Genomic DNA, 18,742 nt, shown 5'->3' on the forward strand with positions numbered 1-18,742 from the left:
TCTCCTTGTCTGAAAGGACAAGTCAGTCCAGCCTCGCAAGGGAGCTCTAGGATTTGCGCTTTTCGTGAGTCTGAGATCCTAGTCACCTCCAACCAAGAGCAAAGAAAGCGTTCGTTGGGAATAGAATGAGTAAACCAGATTCTGTATGGGCTGTGTTATATGGATTTATAATTGGCATTTAAAGTAGTCAATTCTCGGAACAGTCATTTCAAAACCAACTGTATATTTTTAAATGCATTTCAAACCCAAACAGAAATAAGTTGTGTATTCTTATGCCGTGTCCCAGCTTGTATCCATTAACTTAAATAAGCAAAAGAGGACGAGGGGTAGGTACTGTTTCAAATGGACTATTTTCTGATCCCTTCATTAGCTCCATAATTTTCTGTTACATTCATTAATTTCCCTCGATCAGAAAGGAAAATAAAAATTAGAAAATGTCATCTTTTGCTAGAGCCATTTTCTACTACCCCATCTTCATGTCTTTCCTTCACTCATCAAATATTTTTCTATGTGGAGTAGAAGGCAGAGAGAGCAGAAAATAATGTAGGCAAAGTCGCTGTCCCCAGGAACTTTCATTTTCTGTATTAGAACTTCTTTCTTGATTTTTCCAGGTGCAAGACACTTCCTTCATTCTCTGCATTGTGGTGATACAACCGGAAATACCTGTCAAACAACTGAAGAACCTCAACACTGTCCCCAGCAGCAAGCTGCTGTACCACCGGCTGGACCTCCTGGGCCAGCCTAGTGCTTGCCTCCACTTCAAACAGCTGGCCACGCTAGGTAAAGCCCTGGCGCTTCTCAGCTTCCTTTGTGGTCTTCCTCATAGCAGCTCACCATGAGTATCAGTGTGAATTAAGATGTTGAATACCTGCAGTGCCAGTGTGGGGAGGCAAATGTAAAAACAATTTGAGGCCTTGCCTGGTATCCGGTTCTCCATCAGACACTCAGGTGAAGATTTGTGCGTTGGTGATTTGTTAAGGATGAACTCTCAGAAGAAACTAGTGAGGAAGTGAAGGAAACAGGATAAGGAAGGAGGAGAAAGCAAGCAAGAGTTTGATTTTAAGTGACATTCCAGCCTCAGCCTAATCCTGTGAGGGGCTTTGGAGTGTAAATTACATCGCAGAGTTTGCCCAGACTCAAGAAAGGGAGCTGGACTTTTGTATTCCTTAGTCACTTTCAGCTTTCTGCTAGTGCTGGACAAAGGTTTTAGCAGCCCAAACAATGTCCATCAAAGAGAGTGACAGGTATGGCCCACCAGAGGCAAGCACACAGATATAGGCATGCAAGGCAGGAGGTGGAGAAATGGTAAAGGGTCTAAGGGTAGCATACCTATATATCTGTATAGCATATCTGTATCTATCACAGGTCTCTGCTTGAAAAGAGCTCAGGAGATAGGCAAATAATTCAAAGGAAGCAAAAGGGAATTTACATGTGTTCTGTGCCTGGTACTGTACATTCATCATCTGAGTTGAACTATTACAGATGAGGATGTTTGAGTTTATTGAAATACGTAACTTTCCCACAGTAACACAGAAAGTAGCAAGGCTGAGATGTGGTTCATGCTTCTCCCGTGCCTGATTTGCCCCTTCTATTGCATGCTGCCACGTGCAAGGCACATACTAGGCACCCATGGTGTATGTTGTCAGTACATCACATTGTAGTCACAGTACTTTAAAACAGGTATTCTCTTTTTCACTGTTGAAAATACTTAGGGTTCAAAAAGTGAATGAGAATCATTAGACAACTGGAAAACTGAATAGAGGGGGCACAGGTGAGAAGAGGATCAAAGACACAAGTCACCAGTCTCTAGGTTCCAAATGAGAGCAGTTGTGTTTGGGTTTCTCTTTTGAATTCCATCCTATAGAGTTTCTGCCTGGATATGAGATCAAAAGAGTAGGCAGCCTAAGTAGTCTCATCTATGACACACTCCAGTGGTGTGGACAACTTGGAGAGGGCCAGGGATGGCAACTTGGATTTTACATTGTTTGTTGGTTGTAATTTAGGTTTGTGAGGAGGGGGGTGCCTTCTGTTTCTATACAAAAGTGTATGTATGTCCTTTAATTCTTTTTTTTTTTTTTCTTGTGGTACGCGGGCCTCTCACTGTTGTGGCCTCTCCCGTTGCAGAGCACAGGCTCCGGACGCACAGGCTCAGTGGCCATGGCTCACGGGACCAGCCGCTCCGCGGCATGTAGGATCTTCCCGGACCGGGGCACAAACCCACGTCCCCTGCATCGGCAGGCGGACTCTCAACCACTGAGCCACCAGGGAAGCCCTTTAATTCATATTTTTAAGAAATGCTTACAGAGGACTTCCCTGGTAGTGCAGTGATTAAGAGTCCACCTGCCAACGCAGGGGACACAGGTTCGAGCCCTGGTCTGGGAAGATCCCACATGCAGCGGAGCAACTAAGCCCGTGAGCCATAACTACTGAGCCCACGTGCCATGACTACTGAAGCCTGTGAGCCTAGATCCTGTGCTCCTCAACAAGAGAAGCCACCGCAATGAGAAGCCCATGCACTGCAACAAAGAGTAGCCCCTGCTCACCGCAACTAGAGAAAGCCCACATGTAGCAACAAAGACCCAATGCAACCAAAAAGAAAAAAAATAGTTGTCTTTAAAAAAAAAAAAAATGCTTACAAGAAAGCTAAGATATGCATGATTCCCTTAGCCACTGTGGGAACAAGCTAAACACTACTACACTACTGCTGGTGCAAATGAGGTCACTATTTTTATTTTTTTATTCTTTTAAAAAAAATTTTATTGAAGTATAGTTAATTTACAAGGTTATTCTTTTTAAATTTGAGACAGTGAAGTGCAGCAGTTTTTCTTGATGAGAAAAAAGCTCAAGCCTAGATTTTTTATTTCCTTTGGATAATCGCTCATAGCTACACTATCCAATATGGTAGGCACTAGCCACATGTGGCTTTTGAGCACTTAAAATGTGACTAGTCCAAGTTGAGATTTACTGTAAGTATAAAATACATGCTTAATTTTTTGTATAGATTACATGTTAAAGTGATAATGTTTTGGATATATTGGCGTCTATAAAATATACTAGTAAAATTAATTTAACCTCTTTGGTTTTGCTTTTCTTCATGTGGCTACTGGAAAATTTTATATTACAATTGGGGATTGCCTTGTATTTCAGCTGGACAGTGCTGCCTCACAGAGATGCCCAGAAAATGTAGAGCTTTATCAACTCCCATACTTTACATAGGACTAGTGGGCTGATCCTGGGGCACACAGACAGACCTTATGCCAGTGTCTGACTTTCAATGGGTGCTCTTTTCACTGTACCACCCAACTTCACTTTGGCCCTAGAACTCCCCCAGGACAGTGTGTGGAGAAGTCACCAAGGGAAGTTTAGTAACAGTTGGTAATGAAAATGAAGCAGGATAATTGAAATATTTTTTAAAAGAAATGGAAAATAAGGGAAACAATGGCAAATAAGTGGTTTCCATCTAATTTCATTGATGATGGGGATTTTGAGGCAAGGTATTAAATGTACGTCAGAGCTCTCTTCAAGAGGGCTGAAGGAGGGGACATTGTCTTTCTTGGTACACAAAGAGGCAAAGAGGAATTTTAAAAGAGTATATCATCCAGTGCAATTAAGTACACAAGTATGTATATAAGTACTATGTATCTTATGTAAATTAGAGCTATGTGTCTAGCTCCTGGCCATAAAGCTTTGGGTCCTATATATTGGTTTTTTCTCTCCTTCAATCCATGTCACTACAGGAAAGGCCCATTCCCCAAGTTGTCTCTCTTTCCCTTCCTCTGGCCCAACTCTTTTGTCCCTGAGACATTTCTTATATTATCGTGTTGTTCCAGTATTGTTGTTTTCCTCTTTTTTCTTTATCCTTGTCTCTCCAATTGGGTCCTAAGCTCTTTGAGTTCCAGGACAGTCCTCTCTCTCTGGCACATCCTTGCGCGGAGGACCCCATGAGCATATACACATGAATTCACTGCTAGGCAACCTAACTTTTTTAAGCCTCTGGCTTTCTTCTCCTTGATATGCATATAATAATAACTCCCAAGCTATACCATGATGATAGGAAAGTTAAAGGAGACATAGCATTACTGGAAGCATTGTCTCCTGGTAAAGGAAGACTAGGTAATTCTGACCCATCCTGCTGGGTTCAACCAAAAATCCTGGATGGAGCCTTTTTTAAATCTTTTGAAAAGTATCAGAGAACTAACCTAATCGGTAGTGGACCTAAGTCTAGGAGAATATAAGAACCCAGAGAAGGAAGCTAACCCCTAAAGCTGCTTTTACAGTGCACATATTTATCAATACAGAAGGAACAACCGTGAAATTGTGCTTTAGGTAGCTGCTCAGGGCTAGGAAGAGAGGCCAGAATCAAATCCAAGGTTCTCAAAAGGTGAAGGCTCACAGGGAAACTCCTCCCTTTCACACACACATACATGCTTTTAGCAGAGGTCCCAAAGGACTACATCTTTAGGGTAAAGGTGAATTGGAACTAAATCAGCCCTTGACATGGGATTCCTGTCATCTGAGTTGTCTAAGGAACCTCAGGCATTCACTCATCGTGGAGTTGTTGAATACCAAAGCCTCCCAGTATAGCACTTAGGCCAGTATCCTGTCTCCTTATTGGGAACTGTTTCCACCTTACCATCTCCTGCCTCATCTTGGTGTGCAGCACAAGATGCAATATCCTTTCTAGAGGAAGATATTCCCATCCTGTTAAGCCTCAGCATTTCCTACAAATTTGTTAAGTACAGTGTCCAGTCAGAGATAACCAGGCCACAAGCAAACAAAACACTGTGAGTGAGAACTAACAAAGGGATAGAAAAGGACCCACAGATTTAAATGAGATAGGACACGTGATAGTGCTTTCTAACGCTTTTAAAAATATACGATTGAAGAGTAAAATTTCAGAGACAGAGATATAGTGTTTTTGTTTCAAAATGTAATTCATTGCAAGGATTTCTGTCGTAAATAGAGAACTGGGCTTTTCCTCTTAGATAAGACCAGCAATTAAATATGTGTATATTAACTACTCCGTTTCCATAGATTTTGTTTATGCCATGTTTGGCTGTCCCCGTCTGTGAGAAGAATTTTTTTAGTTGATTTTTGCATCGACTCCACTCTTCCATTTCTCCTTCTTCCTCAATAATTATACTAATATGAACAATAAGAGTTAACACTTACAGAAGCACTTGAGTTGTGCAAGCTCTGTTCTAAATACTTTACATTTATTAAATCGTTTGCTTTGCGTATATTGACTAATATGATACCATAACTCTATAAGGTCGGCGCTGCTATTTCCCCCACTTTGCAGATGATAAAAACATCACATGTATTACAACTTGCCCAACATCACACAGCCAGGAACTGGTGGAGCCCAGGCTCAACCCAGTCTGGCTCCATGTCATATGCTGCCTCCTCGACCCTAATAAGTGTAGGATATTATATGTAGACCTAAGATATGTTGACTATTTGTCATTCTCAGCTCTTGTATCTCTTTAGGTTCACTCAGGACTGTAAGCTCCCTGCAGGGAGAGGATCTGACTTTTTTCTTTCCCAGCTCCTTCCAGTGTGGAGTTCTTTGCTTTCCTTAGGGAGGACTTTAAGCCACCACAGCCGACAGATGGGCAGAGCCTTAGCCATGCTTTTGTTTGGGCCTGAGATGCAGGCTCCGTGTTCTCAGGCCTGCTTTGTTTGCTTCTCTCTCAGAAAGTCCAACCGTCATGCTGTCTGCTGGCAGCTTTTCCTCCCCCTATGAGCACCTCAGCCAGCCGGAGACAAAGCGCATGGTGGAGCACTACACAGCCTATCTCAGCGACAACACCCGCCTCATTGCTAACCCAGGGCTCAAAGTGAGTGCTGTCCCGGGGCTGCATTTCTGCTGCACCCCTCCACAGGCCTGGGAGGGGGTTCTGGTAGGGAACCTTTGAAGTGGGAAGCAGAGCTCTGGATCTGTGCCTCTCAGCTGGAGAGCCAGAAAGGCAGAGTGTGTGGCCCAGGGGAGGCTGGCCGGCGAGGACCCTTATGATGGATTAAGAAGCCCTATGGGCCAGATGAAGAATCTCTTTCAGGCCTTAGATGCACTAGGGGCTTTCTAGGTAGGGGGGTGTGAGTTAGACCAGTGAAACTTTCCAGCCCCATTTTTCCCAGGGGAATGAAGTAAAGTGCCCCTACTGTCTGTTGAGATAAATATGATGCAGTTTAAGAAGCAGAGGTTTAGGGTGTGTGTGTACACGTGTTTGTATGTGTGTCTGTGTGTGTGTTTAATGCTGCATTATAGGATCTTTCCTCTTAAACACAGAAAGCCTAGCTAGGATGAACAATTAAGTAAATCACACGTCCACTGGCTATATTTCAGGAAGCTTTTGTTTCACCAAGTTTGGCTGTATCCATCTGCTGTGGAAAGATTTTTAAGAAGTAATTGGGCTTGGCTTCTCTGCAAGAGAGCTTTGGGAAGCTCTGCCAGCAGGCCTCTCTCTTTTCATGTGAGTCTTAAAGGATCCCTGCTATGTCTTCCTTTGTTTCCCAGTTCTCTGTCAGAAATGAAGTAATGGCTACCAGCCACGTCACAGATGAATGGATGACACAAATGGAAATGAGTAGCCTGAACACTTACATTGTCCGCCGTTACATAGCAACGCCCAATGGCGTCCTCAGAATTTATCCTGGTTCCCTCATGGACAAAGCATTTGATCCCACTAGGAGACAATGGTGAGTTTTAGGGGCTTCCATTATCAAAGGTTTCCCCCCGCCAAGTCCCGAAGAGACGTGATAAGTACACACAATAAAGCAAATTCAGGCGGTCATATTTAAAGAAGATACTTTTTATGACAGTGAAAATATGTTTTTGAATCATTTTTTAAATGTAATATTAACAAAAGCTTTGTGGGCTTCCTCTGTCTACAATGCTTTTATCTCTTCATTGATATTTTGAGACTGAAATACTTTATATTTGGCCATTTCAATTCCTCGTGGTTTGATTCCCATCTTGTATGCAGTGTGTCCCCAGTGGGTATACTTAATGTCACTGCGTGTGATTATGGCATCAAATGACAGCTCATATGTGACCTATGAAAAATGAACACACGTAAGCTGAAAAACACTTTTTTACTTCTGGGATTTATTTTTACTCTGATTTTCAAAAGCAAAAACTAGTCAGGTGGTATAGCAGGAGGGCAACCTGGGCATGAAAACAGGATTTCTAGTCTTGTGCTGCTTAGTAACTGAGTCACTCATTGAGTGGCCGCTAGTTTTACTGCCTGTTCCCCCACCTTTACCAATCCTGGGGACATTTCTAGGTGCCCAGTTGTATTTGTTTCTACTTGATTTGTTAATTTTTGTTTTAGCCTCTAAAACATCTCTACTATAGACCTTATTAAAAGCTCGCATATATGCTGAGTTCAGCACCTTTTTTTTTTTTTTTTTTTTTTTTGCGGTACGCGGGCCTCTCACTGCTGCGGCCTCTCCCGTTGCGGAGCACAGGCTCCGGACACGCAGGCTCAGGGGCCATGGCTCACGGGCCCAGCCGCTCCGCAGCATGTGGGATCTTTCCAGATCAGGGCATGAACCCGCGTCCCCTGCATCGGCAGGCAGACTCTCAACCACTGTGCCACCAGGGAAGCCCCTCAGCATCTTTTTTAAAGAGAATTTCATATTTTTCTTGACCCCTTGTTGCTGATGCTATAGTCAGACATAAAAGGGAGGAATCCTTTTGAACTTGAATGTAACATAAGCACAATTTATAGTATTTTTTTAGGGTTACGAGCTCACTTTTCTTCGAAATGTGCAAAGTTGTTGGTCATACCCTCAAGTAACGACTTTCTTTGGTCTCCATTAGGTATCTCCACGCAGTAGCTAATCCAGGTTTGATTTCTTTGACTGGACCTTACTTAGACGTTGGAGGAGCTGGCTATGTAGTGACCATCAGTCATACAATTCATTCATCCAGGTAATATTTCAATTAATTTTTACTCATTTCTTAAACACATTAAGGATACTTTGAAAATCTGAATAGAATAGTAGACACCAAGAATTAGTGGCAAAAGTATGACCTTTGTTGTGGGCAAGCTGGGGTTTGAATATCTTCTCTAGCTGTGCCATCTTGGATACCCTGACCTTCCTCCTGATGTCTGTAAAATGGGGATAATACTTACCTCACACGATTATCGTGTGATTGAGTCAGTCAAAAGCACTTAGCCCTGTTAGTGGCCGTGAGGGTGCTTATGAAAAAGAAAAAGAAAGATGTTAGATTCAGTAAAGCAGTTCCTAGAAATGCCAGTCATAAACCAATCAAAGAAATAGCACCAAAAGCCTGACAATTATTATTATCAGAGAGTGTTTTCCCAAGAACAGAGTAGTTTTAGTGAAGAAAAAAATGTATCAAGACTTGAGATTGTTTCCTTTTGTATTTGGGTCTCGTTAGAATTATACAGGAGTTTGTTGTTGTTATGGTTTTGTTGCTGTTTTTACTTTGTCCTTGCTCTCTCTTGAGGAATGAAAAGGCATTTTGAAAATTGATTTTCCAGGCATGCTATAAAATGTCAGTATTTCTGTAAATATATTTAGGGTGCTTTACATTTCAAGCTTGAGGTTTCAGTATTTAAGCTACAAATGTCAGTGAAATGTTGGGTAGAGAGGCAAGTCCAAACACATTGTTTTAATCCCTTCATTATACCAAAAAAAAAAAAAATCGCTATTTTTCCCTAGCAACCAATAAAGACCATATTTTGACTGGTATCTGTAATGATGCCTTAAAATTTATGGGAGACAGATTTTCTTGCTTAACTTTAGGCTTTTCACAGTGCTCATTATATATCAAATGGCTGACATTCAGTAGAATTCTTCTAACTCTAGTACGTTGGAATCAAGAATTGGGAAGCAGTGCTGTGTGGAATTTCAATATCATGACCTGTGTCTCCATGGCAGTCAGGGCCCTGCTGCCAGCCAAATATTGATTTCTTTTCAGGACATGGTATCTGTTTGGCTCCATCACATATAAACAAGTAAACATTCTTTTAGAACAGGCCTTTTCAATGTTTTTAACAGGCCATCTGTAAGGCATACACCTACTATTGTCTGAATTGTCTGAAAGTCAATGACAAAAAGTTGTCATTTCTCCCATATATTCTAATCAATTGAGAAAAAGTAAACAAACGTGGTTTCTTTGAGGGGGCAGAAGTCACCTTGTTCTTTGATGACAAGGACATGGACCGGAATTGGACTCTTAAAGATGTTGCTGGGGGAGCAGGGAGAGAATGCCTACCTACCTGTGTGTGTCTTACTTAGGCTTTGACATTCCACCCGGCTTCTCCCATCTGCCACTCATTATCAAGAGCCATTAGCTTTTCCTTCTACACAGTATTCTTTTTATTGGGCGGGGGGGAAGGAGGTCACAGAGAGGTACAGATTTTTATGCTCGTATACATGTTTTTATTAGAATTTGGATGGGTGGAAGAATTTTCATTTCGTTTATTTATAGATATTTATGGTGTCAGCCCAAATGACACATGATGGAAATATGATGGGCTTTCAACTTAGAAAAAACCTGGGTTCGATTCCCTTATTTGCTTACTGTTTATAGTGTATTTAGCCCACACAAGTTTAGCTATTCGAGTTTAACAAGAGTTAAATGGCCACTTAAATCCTGTCCATTAGTCACTCAATGAGAGTATATTTCAGGAATAAGTATCTGCTCTTGCCTTAATCAATATGCAGTCCCGTGGACTTGATCATTTGAACATTTTCCTTAGCTGAGGGTGTTTTTATTATTTAAAGCCATCTATTTCATTCACCGTAGTTTAGAATGCAAGTCAATTAACGCTTCTGGTTTTCAACCAAAGCAACTATAGCTTTAATGGGTATATTCATAGGTGGGCTCTGCTGAGGTACTTTTTCCAAATGACTACCAGTGATTTTGGTCTCATGTGACAACTTGAGAACCTGCCCTCCTCCTAAAATGTGATTCCACTCTGAAAAAGCGGATGTGTCATTTACTGTCTGTATGACTATTAACAAGTTCCTTTCTGCCTTGGTTTCCTCACCTGTGAAAGAAGTATATTAGGGCCTATCTGAAATGATTATTTAAAGATTACTGTAAATAATATACGTGAGGCTCCTAGAACAGTGTATGGCCCATGGTCAGGGCTCAATAAATGTTAAATACTTTTATTATTATTATGTTCCATGACTCTCTGTGCCTCATATGGAAAACAGAGGTAACAATGCCCAAATTGAACTAACATAATAAAAATTAAAGATAATGCATGTAAAATGCTTAGCACTATACTTGCCAATGTCAAATCCCCAATAAATGGTAGTTATTTTTATTATCATGCTTTAAATTTCTTGAATTTTAATGGGTCAGAAGAGGGAACTTAAGCTCACGTTCAACTTGTGAAGCACCCTAATTCTCCCTTGGTTTTCAGAAGCGGTTGGGCTGAGAACTTGAGGACAGGTTTTTTCAGTGCTCACTTATCAGTTAAACAGTTTCTTTCATCAGCATTATTAGTGGCCTGAGAATCTAGGTATGCATTCTTTGGAGGATGATAATGTGGTAGTGATGATGAAGTACAGTCAATGATTAAGGGACTGGTTAGGCAAGTCTTTGGCAGTGAAAATCTCACCAAAGCGCTGCAAACAGCATGGACTGTTGTGCTGAGAAATGTAGGCTTAGTTTGATTTTTCTATGGTAGTCTTTATGGGTTGCTATGGTAACCATGTACATTTTTTAAATGCAGGTGAAAATATGAATGCTAGACTTCCATGGGCAATATATAATATATGCTTTTACTTCAGCACATTTATCATCAACAGGGGCAGATGGCAGTCATACAGGGGAATTTTAGAAACAAAATCAACTTGTCCCACAAAACCTGAATTGTATTTTTCACTGAGGCAGCTGTAGTATTGTAGAAAGAACCAGATTTAGTCTCTAAACCATAAATAAAAGGTGATCAATCTTTAAGTCTTTTAACCATTCTAAACCTAATTTTTCATTTATAAAATAGGAACTATAATTCCTTTCTGATGTCTTCACAGGAAATTAAGTAGATGGTTTAAAATTGCTTGGAAACTCTTGAGTACCATGCAGATCTAAGGAGGCAGAAGCCCTATTGGTTAGGAATATATGCTTTGGAGTTGAAGGCACGGAGTTTAAATCCCTGCTTCTACTAGTTATTCACTGTGTGACTTTAGCCAAATACTTAATCTCCCCAAGCTTCAGTTTTCTGGAAATAATGCCTCATAAGGTTTCTGTGAGAAATCACTGAAGTGATATATTCAGACGCCTACCAGAATGCCTATAAATTGTGAACATTCAGTAAATGGAAGCCATTACTATTATCATAATGATGGCTATTGTTTAGACTCATCACTCTTTCCTGAACAAGCAAGAGAAGTTTAGACTTCTTCTGACTAATACTTCAGCAAAATATTCTTTTCTACAATGCACAAATCCCGTAAGGTAACTGAGTCTTGGAGTTCTTCCATGGGAGAATTTAAGTTACTTAAGTAATAATAGGGGCTCTTATTGAGGCAATAACCTCTCAAAGGCAATCCCACAACATGGTCTTCCCCCATCCCATGCCAAAAACAGCTTTGACAGCAAAGCTCTGATAGAAATTTCATTATGGGTCATGGTCCTTTTTTCTTGTTGTTTGTTTGTTTGTTTGTTTGTTCCGTTTTTTTTTTTTTTGATGGGGGTGGTGAGTGGTGAGTTGAGTTAATATGTTAGTATCAGTGTTGTTAGTAACCAGTTGTCTACATAGCAAAGCTAATTTCACTCCCAAGTTTTGATTTTCCCAAAGAGGACTTTATTTTGGGAAGTTTCTTCTGAGCTGTTATTAACCCCATTTTCAGATAAGAAAACTGAGGCTTAGATAGGTTAAGTAGCATCCCAGGAGCCCCATAGATAGAAATCAACCAGGCCGAATTTTGACCCCAGATCTGATTGATTCCAGAGCTAAAAGGCTAGCAAGCATCATGTTGTATTGCCCAACTTTCTCTTCCTTGGTGCTTCTATTTTTGAGAGTAGCATTTTAGAATGGAGACAGAACTGGCCTATGAACCAGGAGAGTCTCGTTCTAGAATGTGAGCTGGGTTTTGAGTACAGCCAACTTTAGTGTTATAGAAAGAAAACAAAACGTTGTTTTCACTAAGTTTTGTATGACCTAAAACTAATTAACCTTTGAGAGCTCTATAAAATGAGATGTATAGATTAATAACTATAGATTTATCATGATCTATAAAATGAAGGAAATAACCAAGGACATCACTCAGCCTCCTTGTCTAAAGTTTCATTGTTAGAGACTGGTGGTTGCCAAGGGGGAGGGGTTTGGGGGAGGGATGGAGTGGGAGGTTGGGGTGAGCAGATGTAAGCTTTTATATATAGGATGGATAAACAACAGGGTCTTACTGTATAGCACAGAGAACTATATTCAGTATCCTATGGTAAACCATAATGGAACAGAATATTAAAGAAAGTATGTATAACTATGTATAACTGAATCACTTTGCTGTACAGCGGAAATTAACAACACTGTAAATCAACTATACCTCAATTAGAAAAAAAAAAATTGAAGGAGAAATAAAGGTTCCTTGTTGGAAGGAACCTAACAGCCACACATTAAACCTCCCAGCTGATGCCTATCCCCCCACCACCCCCATATTCTTGACAAAGAATAATCCCACCATTGTCTGAACATCTATAGTTAGGACTAGCCATATTCCACAGCTGCCCATGTTTTGGGCTAGTCTTACTTGGGAAGTCCTACCTTTAATCTTACATTTTTCTCTTCTCAAATCTCCATGTTATGCTAAGTTAGTCATTTAGTTAATTGTTTCTCCAAGGGTGGAAAGTGCGGAGAACAGGAGTCATGTGTTTCTGATACCATACAATGTCCTTATGAGTGAACATAGCTTTTGCCTTTAAATAAGACACACCTCTTATTCTCACTGATCATTTTCACATGAAGTACACAGCTGTCTTCCGGGCACACTGTGGCTGTGATGGGCATTGACTTCACGCTTCGATACTTCTACAAGGTTCTGATGGACTTATTACCAGTTTGTAACCAAGATGGTGGCAACAAAATAAGGTGAGCCCTTCAGGGACCCCATATCCTATCTAGCTGCAAAATACAAAGAAAAAGATGTCAGGTATCTCCAGTTTAATGCCAAGCACATTGTCATAGTCAGCGTCAGAAATTGAGTCCGTTGCCTGGGTGTTCTATTCAGGAAGTTTTTGTTCTTTTATTTTTCTAAGATGCATGCTGTTTATGACTTAGATGGACAGATTTGGCTTCTAACAAGAAGAGTCACTGTGGCACAGAATTCTCCAAAAGCTCTTGTTTCTCTAGGAGTCAGTAATTAGAGGTTTCCCATATCTTGGGTGCTAGAAAGACCAGAGGGTACTCTTGGGTGGTACTTTTGATGTGAACTTAGTTATTAAACCAAAGTCTTTGTGAGATTTTCAGATGCTTAGACTGTTCCTTTGTACATTTCCCCAGAAAGAGGCTCATGGAACCAAAAGTCTTTGCCACCTGAATTTCAAAAGAGCATGTCTGATCAAAGCAAGGGCATTCCCTTGATTTAATACAGGCCACTTTTTCTTTTTTTTTTTTTTTTTTGTAGTACGCGGGCCTCTCACTGTTGTGACCTCTCCCGTTGCAGAGCACAGGCTCTGGATGCGCAGGCTCAGTGGCCATGGCCCCGCTCCGCGGCATGTGGGATCCTCCCGGACCCGGGCACGAACCTGTGTCCCCTGCATCGGGAGGCGGACTCTCAACCCATGTCCCCTGCATCGGCAGATGGACTCTCAACCACTGTGCCACCAGGGAAGCCCCCAGGCCACTTTTAAAAATAGCTTTATTTCCAACTCATGACCCATGCTTCATATCACTGCTAAATTTCACATGGGCCCTTAATGGGGAAATGCAGGATTCACAGCAAACTGTTATGACAAATGGAAAGTAAAATAGCACAGAATATAGTCTTGATTAAAGCAGTTCTAACTTCACTTATTTAGTGTTTCCATCAAATATATTTTTGCATGTCCTCTGAACGTTGTATTTTAGGTATGTTTGTCATTGAAAGAGGAAATTGTATGGTTTACCTAAAATTTGTGCCTGTAAATACCCAAGACTGCTTCTTTCGGAATCTCCCTCCCCAGAAAAAAGAAAAAAATGTCCCACTTTATACATTCTTGCAAAAGATCTTCGAGCCCATCTTACTTAGTCTGGGTGGTCACATTCTGTACGAAGTATGTAGGTGACCTCAGAGTCAGGTGTAACTCTCTCGCCTTAAACCGTATGCCAGGTAATCCAGCGCCTTGAGAATTAAGTGTCTGTCACCTGACTGCCAGCCTTCCTTCATTTCGTCCATGAATATTTACTGAGAACCTGATAAATGCAATTTGTGTCAGGACTAGCAAGATAGATGCTCTCCAGAAGCATAGAACAGCAGCTTCTGTGAATGAGGAATGTCATTGTCTTGGCACAGGTGCTTCATAATGGAGGACAGGGGTTATCTGGTGGCACATCCAACCCTCATTGACCCCAAAGGACACGCACCCGTGGAACAGCAGCACATCACCCACAAGGTATTTGTCACGAAGCTAGAGCCCAGTTCTCCACCGGGCTGCGGCTCACTAACCACATGGCATCTGTCTTGTGTTCTGCTTGGCCTTGGTAGGAGCCCCTGGTAGCAAATGACATCCTGAACCACCCCAACTTTGTAAAGAAGAACCTGTGCAACAGCTTCAGTGACAGAACGGTCCAGAGGTTTTATAAATTCAACACGAGCCTAGTGGTAAGTTGATTCCTCAACGCTCTCTTCTCCCATCCGGCTATGGAATTGCAATGGAGTCATGGTTTGTGTCTGAATGTTAGCTATTACCGGCTGTTTCATTGCCTGGGAATTAGAGTGATAGGACATGACAGACCTTAGTCCAACTCCCCAGTCTGATGGTTGTGGGATATAAAGCCCTGAATGGAGAAGTGAGTGTTTTAAGGTTTCACAGTTGGTATTTTGCTTTGGTTTTGTTTGTTTAAAGACATACCCAATCTAAGCCCTTTGAAATGTCTGCTGAAGTCTGTTCCCACACTCTTGTATAAATATATGTGGCACCATGTGGTCCTCTCTTCCTGTCTTCTAGAGATTACTCAGTCTCCCTAAATTCTTAAAGCCAAATTAGGTTAGTTCTTGGTCATCCACCCTGTTAGATGAGAGCTCTTATGTGGATCATCCAAAAATAATTCCTTTTTTTTTTTTTTTAAGCTTAGAATACTCTCTTGTGATTTGAGATGCTACAAATTTACCTGGGTATGGTTAGAGATCTTAAGGATATACTTATTAATTTGTAAATAATCCTAGCTGAGAGAGAATGGGTCATGACAGAACCAACATTCAAAAAGTTATTCACAAGAAGTAAATGTATTCACAAATCATTACATGTATTATTAAAAAGATAATCCTAAAGATGTATTGAGTTAGTACACCTGAAACAAACACAACATTGTAAATCAACTGTACCCTAATAAAAATTTTTTTAAATAAATAAAATAAAATTAGCTTGAAGTCAAAAACAAAAGAGGTTAAATGAAAATCCTGAACTTAAGTCTCAGAAAAAGTGATTGTAAAAACAATTGTGTAGGGTTCTAGAAGAGGTTTTTGTTTTGTTTTGTTTTGTTTTGGGCTTTTTTTTTCTGCAGTACGCGGGCCTCTCACTGCTGTGGCCTCTCCCGTTGCGGAGCACAGGCTCCAGACTCGCAAGCTCAGTGGCCATGGCTCACGGGCCCAGCCGCTCCGCGGCATGTGGGATCTTCCCGGACCGGGACACGAACCCATGTCCCCTGCATCGGCAGGCGGACCCTCATCCACTGTGCCACCAGGGAAGCCCTAGAAGAGTTTTAAGAATGAATATATTAATAGGATAGTGTGTTCAAAGCAAGGGAAGTCATTACTACTCTGTTCAACCCCCATACCCATTCTGATGAGCACTTTCTGTAAAGGTGACATTGACACACATGCGTGTAATCGGAGGGAGGCTGTCAGGTAAGGTTGTCATATGAAAGTCTGCCTTACTCTGTGTTATCTTCTGTCATTTGTACAATGATTTTCTGAGTCTTCAGCAGAGAAGCTAGGATATTCCAGTAGAAATTTTTCAGACTTGCAAATTTTAGTGGAGTATGAATTAGAATAAATTCTTAATGGCCCAAGTTATTCCATAATGGAATTGGAACATTCCTGGTTATTGGAGCTAACAGGCTGATAAGCCTATGTTATTGCTTATATTGTGAAGGTGGGCATCTTCCAGGCAGTAAAGAATTCGTCTAGACCTCTAAGAAACCATTCAGTGCCATGATTCTCAGGGTTAGGCTTATCCTCACCATGCACACATAAGGGATAACTGGCATGGAAACCAACATGGGCTTAAATAATTGGCCTACTACATATGACACGTGCAGAGAAAATGACCATACTCAACTTTACAATGCTGCTTTAGAATCTTTGGCTTTCAAATATTGTAGACATTTCATGAAGCCACCTATCACATTTTCTTGTTATAGAACGAAGGAAAGGATGCTTGCTTTAGTTGGATTGAACTCTTCATCAGTTGGTTGAAGGGTTGTTTTCAGGATGGTAGAGCTGAATCTTTGCATTGTTGTCTGTCACTTCTGACAACTCTGTTGTCTACAGGGGGATTTGACGAACCTTGTGCACGGCAGTCACTGTTCTAAATACAGACTGGCGAGGATCCCGGGAACCAATGCATTTGTCGGCATCGTCAACGAAACGTGTGACTCTCTTGCCTTCTGTGCTTGTAGCATGGTGGACCGGCTCTGTCTCAACTGTCACCGGTAAAAATGGGACAGGTCATATTCTCTGTTTACCACACTACTGAATATTTTAACTGTTGCCAACTGCAAAATAAACATGAAGTGTTCAGGTGTGTCCTAGAGGAAAGGAAACTCCTGGTTACAAAAGCATTTAGAGCTGTGTTGTTTGCAGCATCCTCGTCCAAAGAACAATGGATTGAGGTCAACTGTGTATTTAAACCTTTAGGGATAGCTTTTACTGTCACTTTTAACTATGGTGTCTTTATTTCATTTCCCTAGGTGCATGTACAATATATAGTTTATCAACCCGCTGCATAGTAACTTTCTTTTTCCTTTTCAGAATGGAACAAAATGAATGTGAATGTCCTTGTGAGTGCCCTCTAGAGGTCAATGAGTGCACTGGCAACCTCACCAATGCAGAGAACAGGTAAATTTAAAATGTGTGTGTGTGTGCATATTTATAATGGCAGTCTTGTTTATAGATTTGTTTCGAGTTGGAAGTATAAGAAGGTGATTCATTCTGATGATGGAACTGTTCAGTGAGCCAGTTTTCAAACTCCATAGTGTCTTAAAGTGAAGTCCACTTTCAGGTTTGAATATAAATGCTAAAAAATTTTTGAGTATATGTGCTATTTACAAAAATATGAGACTGTTACAAGCATTAACTAAGTGCCTAACACGTGTCAGATACTGTATGTCCAGTAAGTCACTTAGTTTTCTTTCTTTTTTTTTTTCTTTATTTTTGGTTACGTTGGGTCTTCATTGCTACGTGTGGGCTTTTCTCTAGTTGTGGTGAGCGGGGGCTACTCTTCATTTCGGTGCGTGGGCTTCTCATTGCAGTGGCTTCTCTTGTTGCAGAGAACAGGCTCTAGGCGCCCAGGCTTCAGGAGTTGTGGCTCAAGGGCTCTAGAGTGCAGGCTCAGTAGTTGTGGCACATGGGCTTAGTTGCTCTGCGGCATGTGGGATCTTCCTGGACCAGGACTCAAACCCGTGTCCCCTGCATTGGCAGACAGATTCTTAACCACTGCACCACCAGGGAGGCCCTGTCACTTAGTTTTCAAATTAACCCTTTGATAAACATGTAGGAACATTTCACACACACAGATGCTCACACATAATATAGCATTATTTATCTCAGTGACAGATTTTCAGGCCAGATTGGCCCAAGGTTTCATAGAGCTAAGTGACAAAACCAGGATTCAAACCCAGATCTGTTTGACACTGTCAGGGGCCAAGGGCATGATGAGTTTGGAATATGGATGGTATTGGTCCTAACCTTCAGACTTGCTCCTACGTAGAAACCCAAGCTGTGAAGTACACCAGGAGCCAGTGACGTACACGGCTATTGACCCCGGCCTGCAGGATGCTCTTCACCAGTGTGTCAACAGCAGGTGCAGTCAGAGGATGGAGAGTGGGTAAGCAGTGCCTGGTGCTGATTTCACATCAACATCCTAGCTGCAGGAGCAGAACCTAGTAAAGAACAGGGACCAGCAGCCTCGTTGAGCTTTTCCAGATGGTATTTATCATCCCCATTCTTGATGTTTTAAAAAGATGTACCAGTTTTTCAGATCTAGAACTGATTTTGATATGCCTTTTATCTACCAGGTTTAATGTTATTTGGTTTCCACTTGTTACAGGTATTTGGCACATGTACCATATCTTAGTAGCCTCATCTGTGGATGGAAAAGTTATTCTTGAAATAAGAGGAGTAAGAGAGGAAATGACATGAAGAAGCAAGGGCAAGGGGGCAGGAACTCATGGGTTCTAGAAACAGAACCCAGCTCTATGTGTGGTACATTGAAGCTCATCAATTGTTGCTTAGAAAGCAGATATGCTTTACAGTCGTGTTGAGAACTGAAAGCCACATGCTCCCTGCTCCCTCCCCCTCCTCCCTAGGGTGTTTGGGACTAAACAGCTGC

The 18,742-nt window shown here is 41.4% G+C and overlaps 1 protein-coding gene across 2 annotated transcripts in view; it reads left to right on the top strand.

Moving 5' to 3' along the window:
* CACHD1 (cache domain containing 1) overlaps positions 1-18,742 on the top strand; it is a gene marked incomplete at both ends in the record, with an annotated part of 214,788 nt that overhangs the window by 177,453 nt on the left and 18,593 nt on the right. For both annotated transcript variants that reach the window (XM_079698610.1, XM_079698611.1), the window contains 10 exons: positions 612-780; positions 5,698-5,840; positions 6,518-6,699; positions 7,826-7,936; positions 12,960-13,082; positions 14,485-14,584; positions 14,677-14,793; positions 16,684-16,844; positions 17,164-17,250; positions 18,122-18,238. In XM_079698610.1, the coding sequence (XP_079554736.1) occupies positions 612-780; positions 5,698-5,840; positions 6,518-6,699; positions 7,826-7,936; positions 12,960-13,082; positions 14,485-14,584; positions 14,677-14,793; positions 16,684-16,844; positions 17,164-17,250; positions 18,122-18,238 (1,310 nt within the window). The remainder of the gene's footprint in view (positions 1-611; positions 781-5,697; positions 5,841-6,517; positions 6,700-7,825; positions 7,937-12,959; positions 13,083-14,484; positions 14,585-14,676; positions 14,794-16,683; positions 16,845-17,163; positions 17,251-18,121; positions 18,239-18,742) is intronic.

Source organism: Hyperoodon ampullatus, assembly GCF_949752795.1.
Source record: "Hyperoodon ampullatus genome assembly, chromosome: 2".
Taxonomy (NCBI): Eukaryota; Metazoa; Chordata; class Mammalia; order Artiodactyla; family Ziphiidae; genus Hyperoodon; species Hyperoodon ampullatus.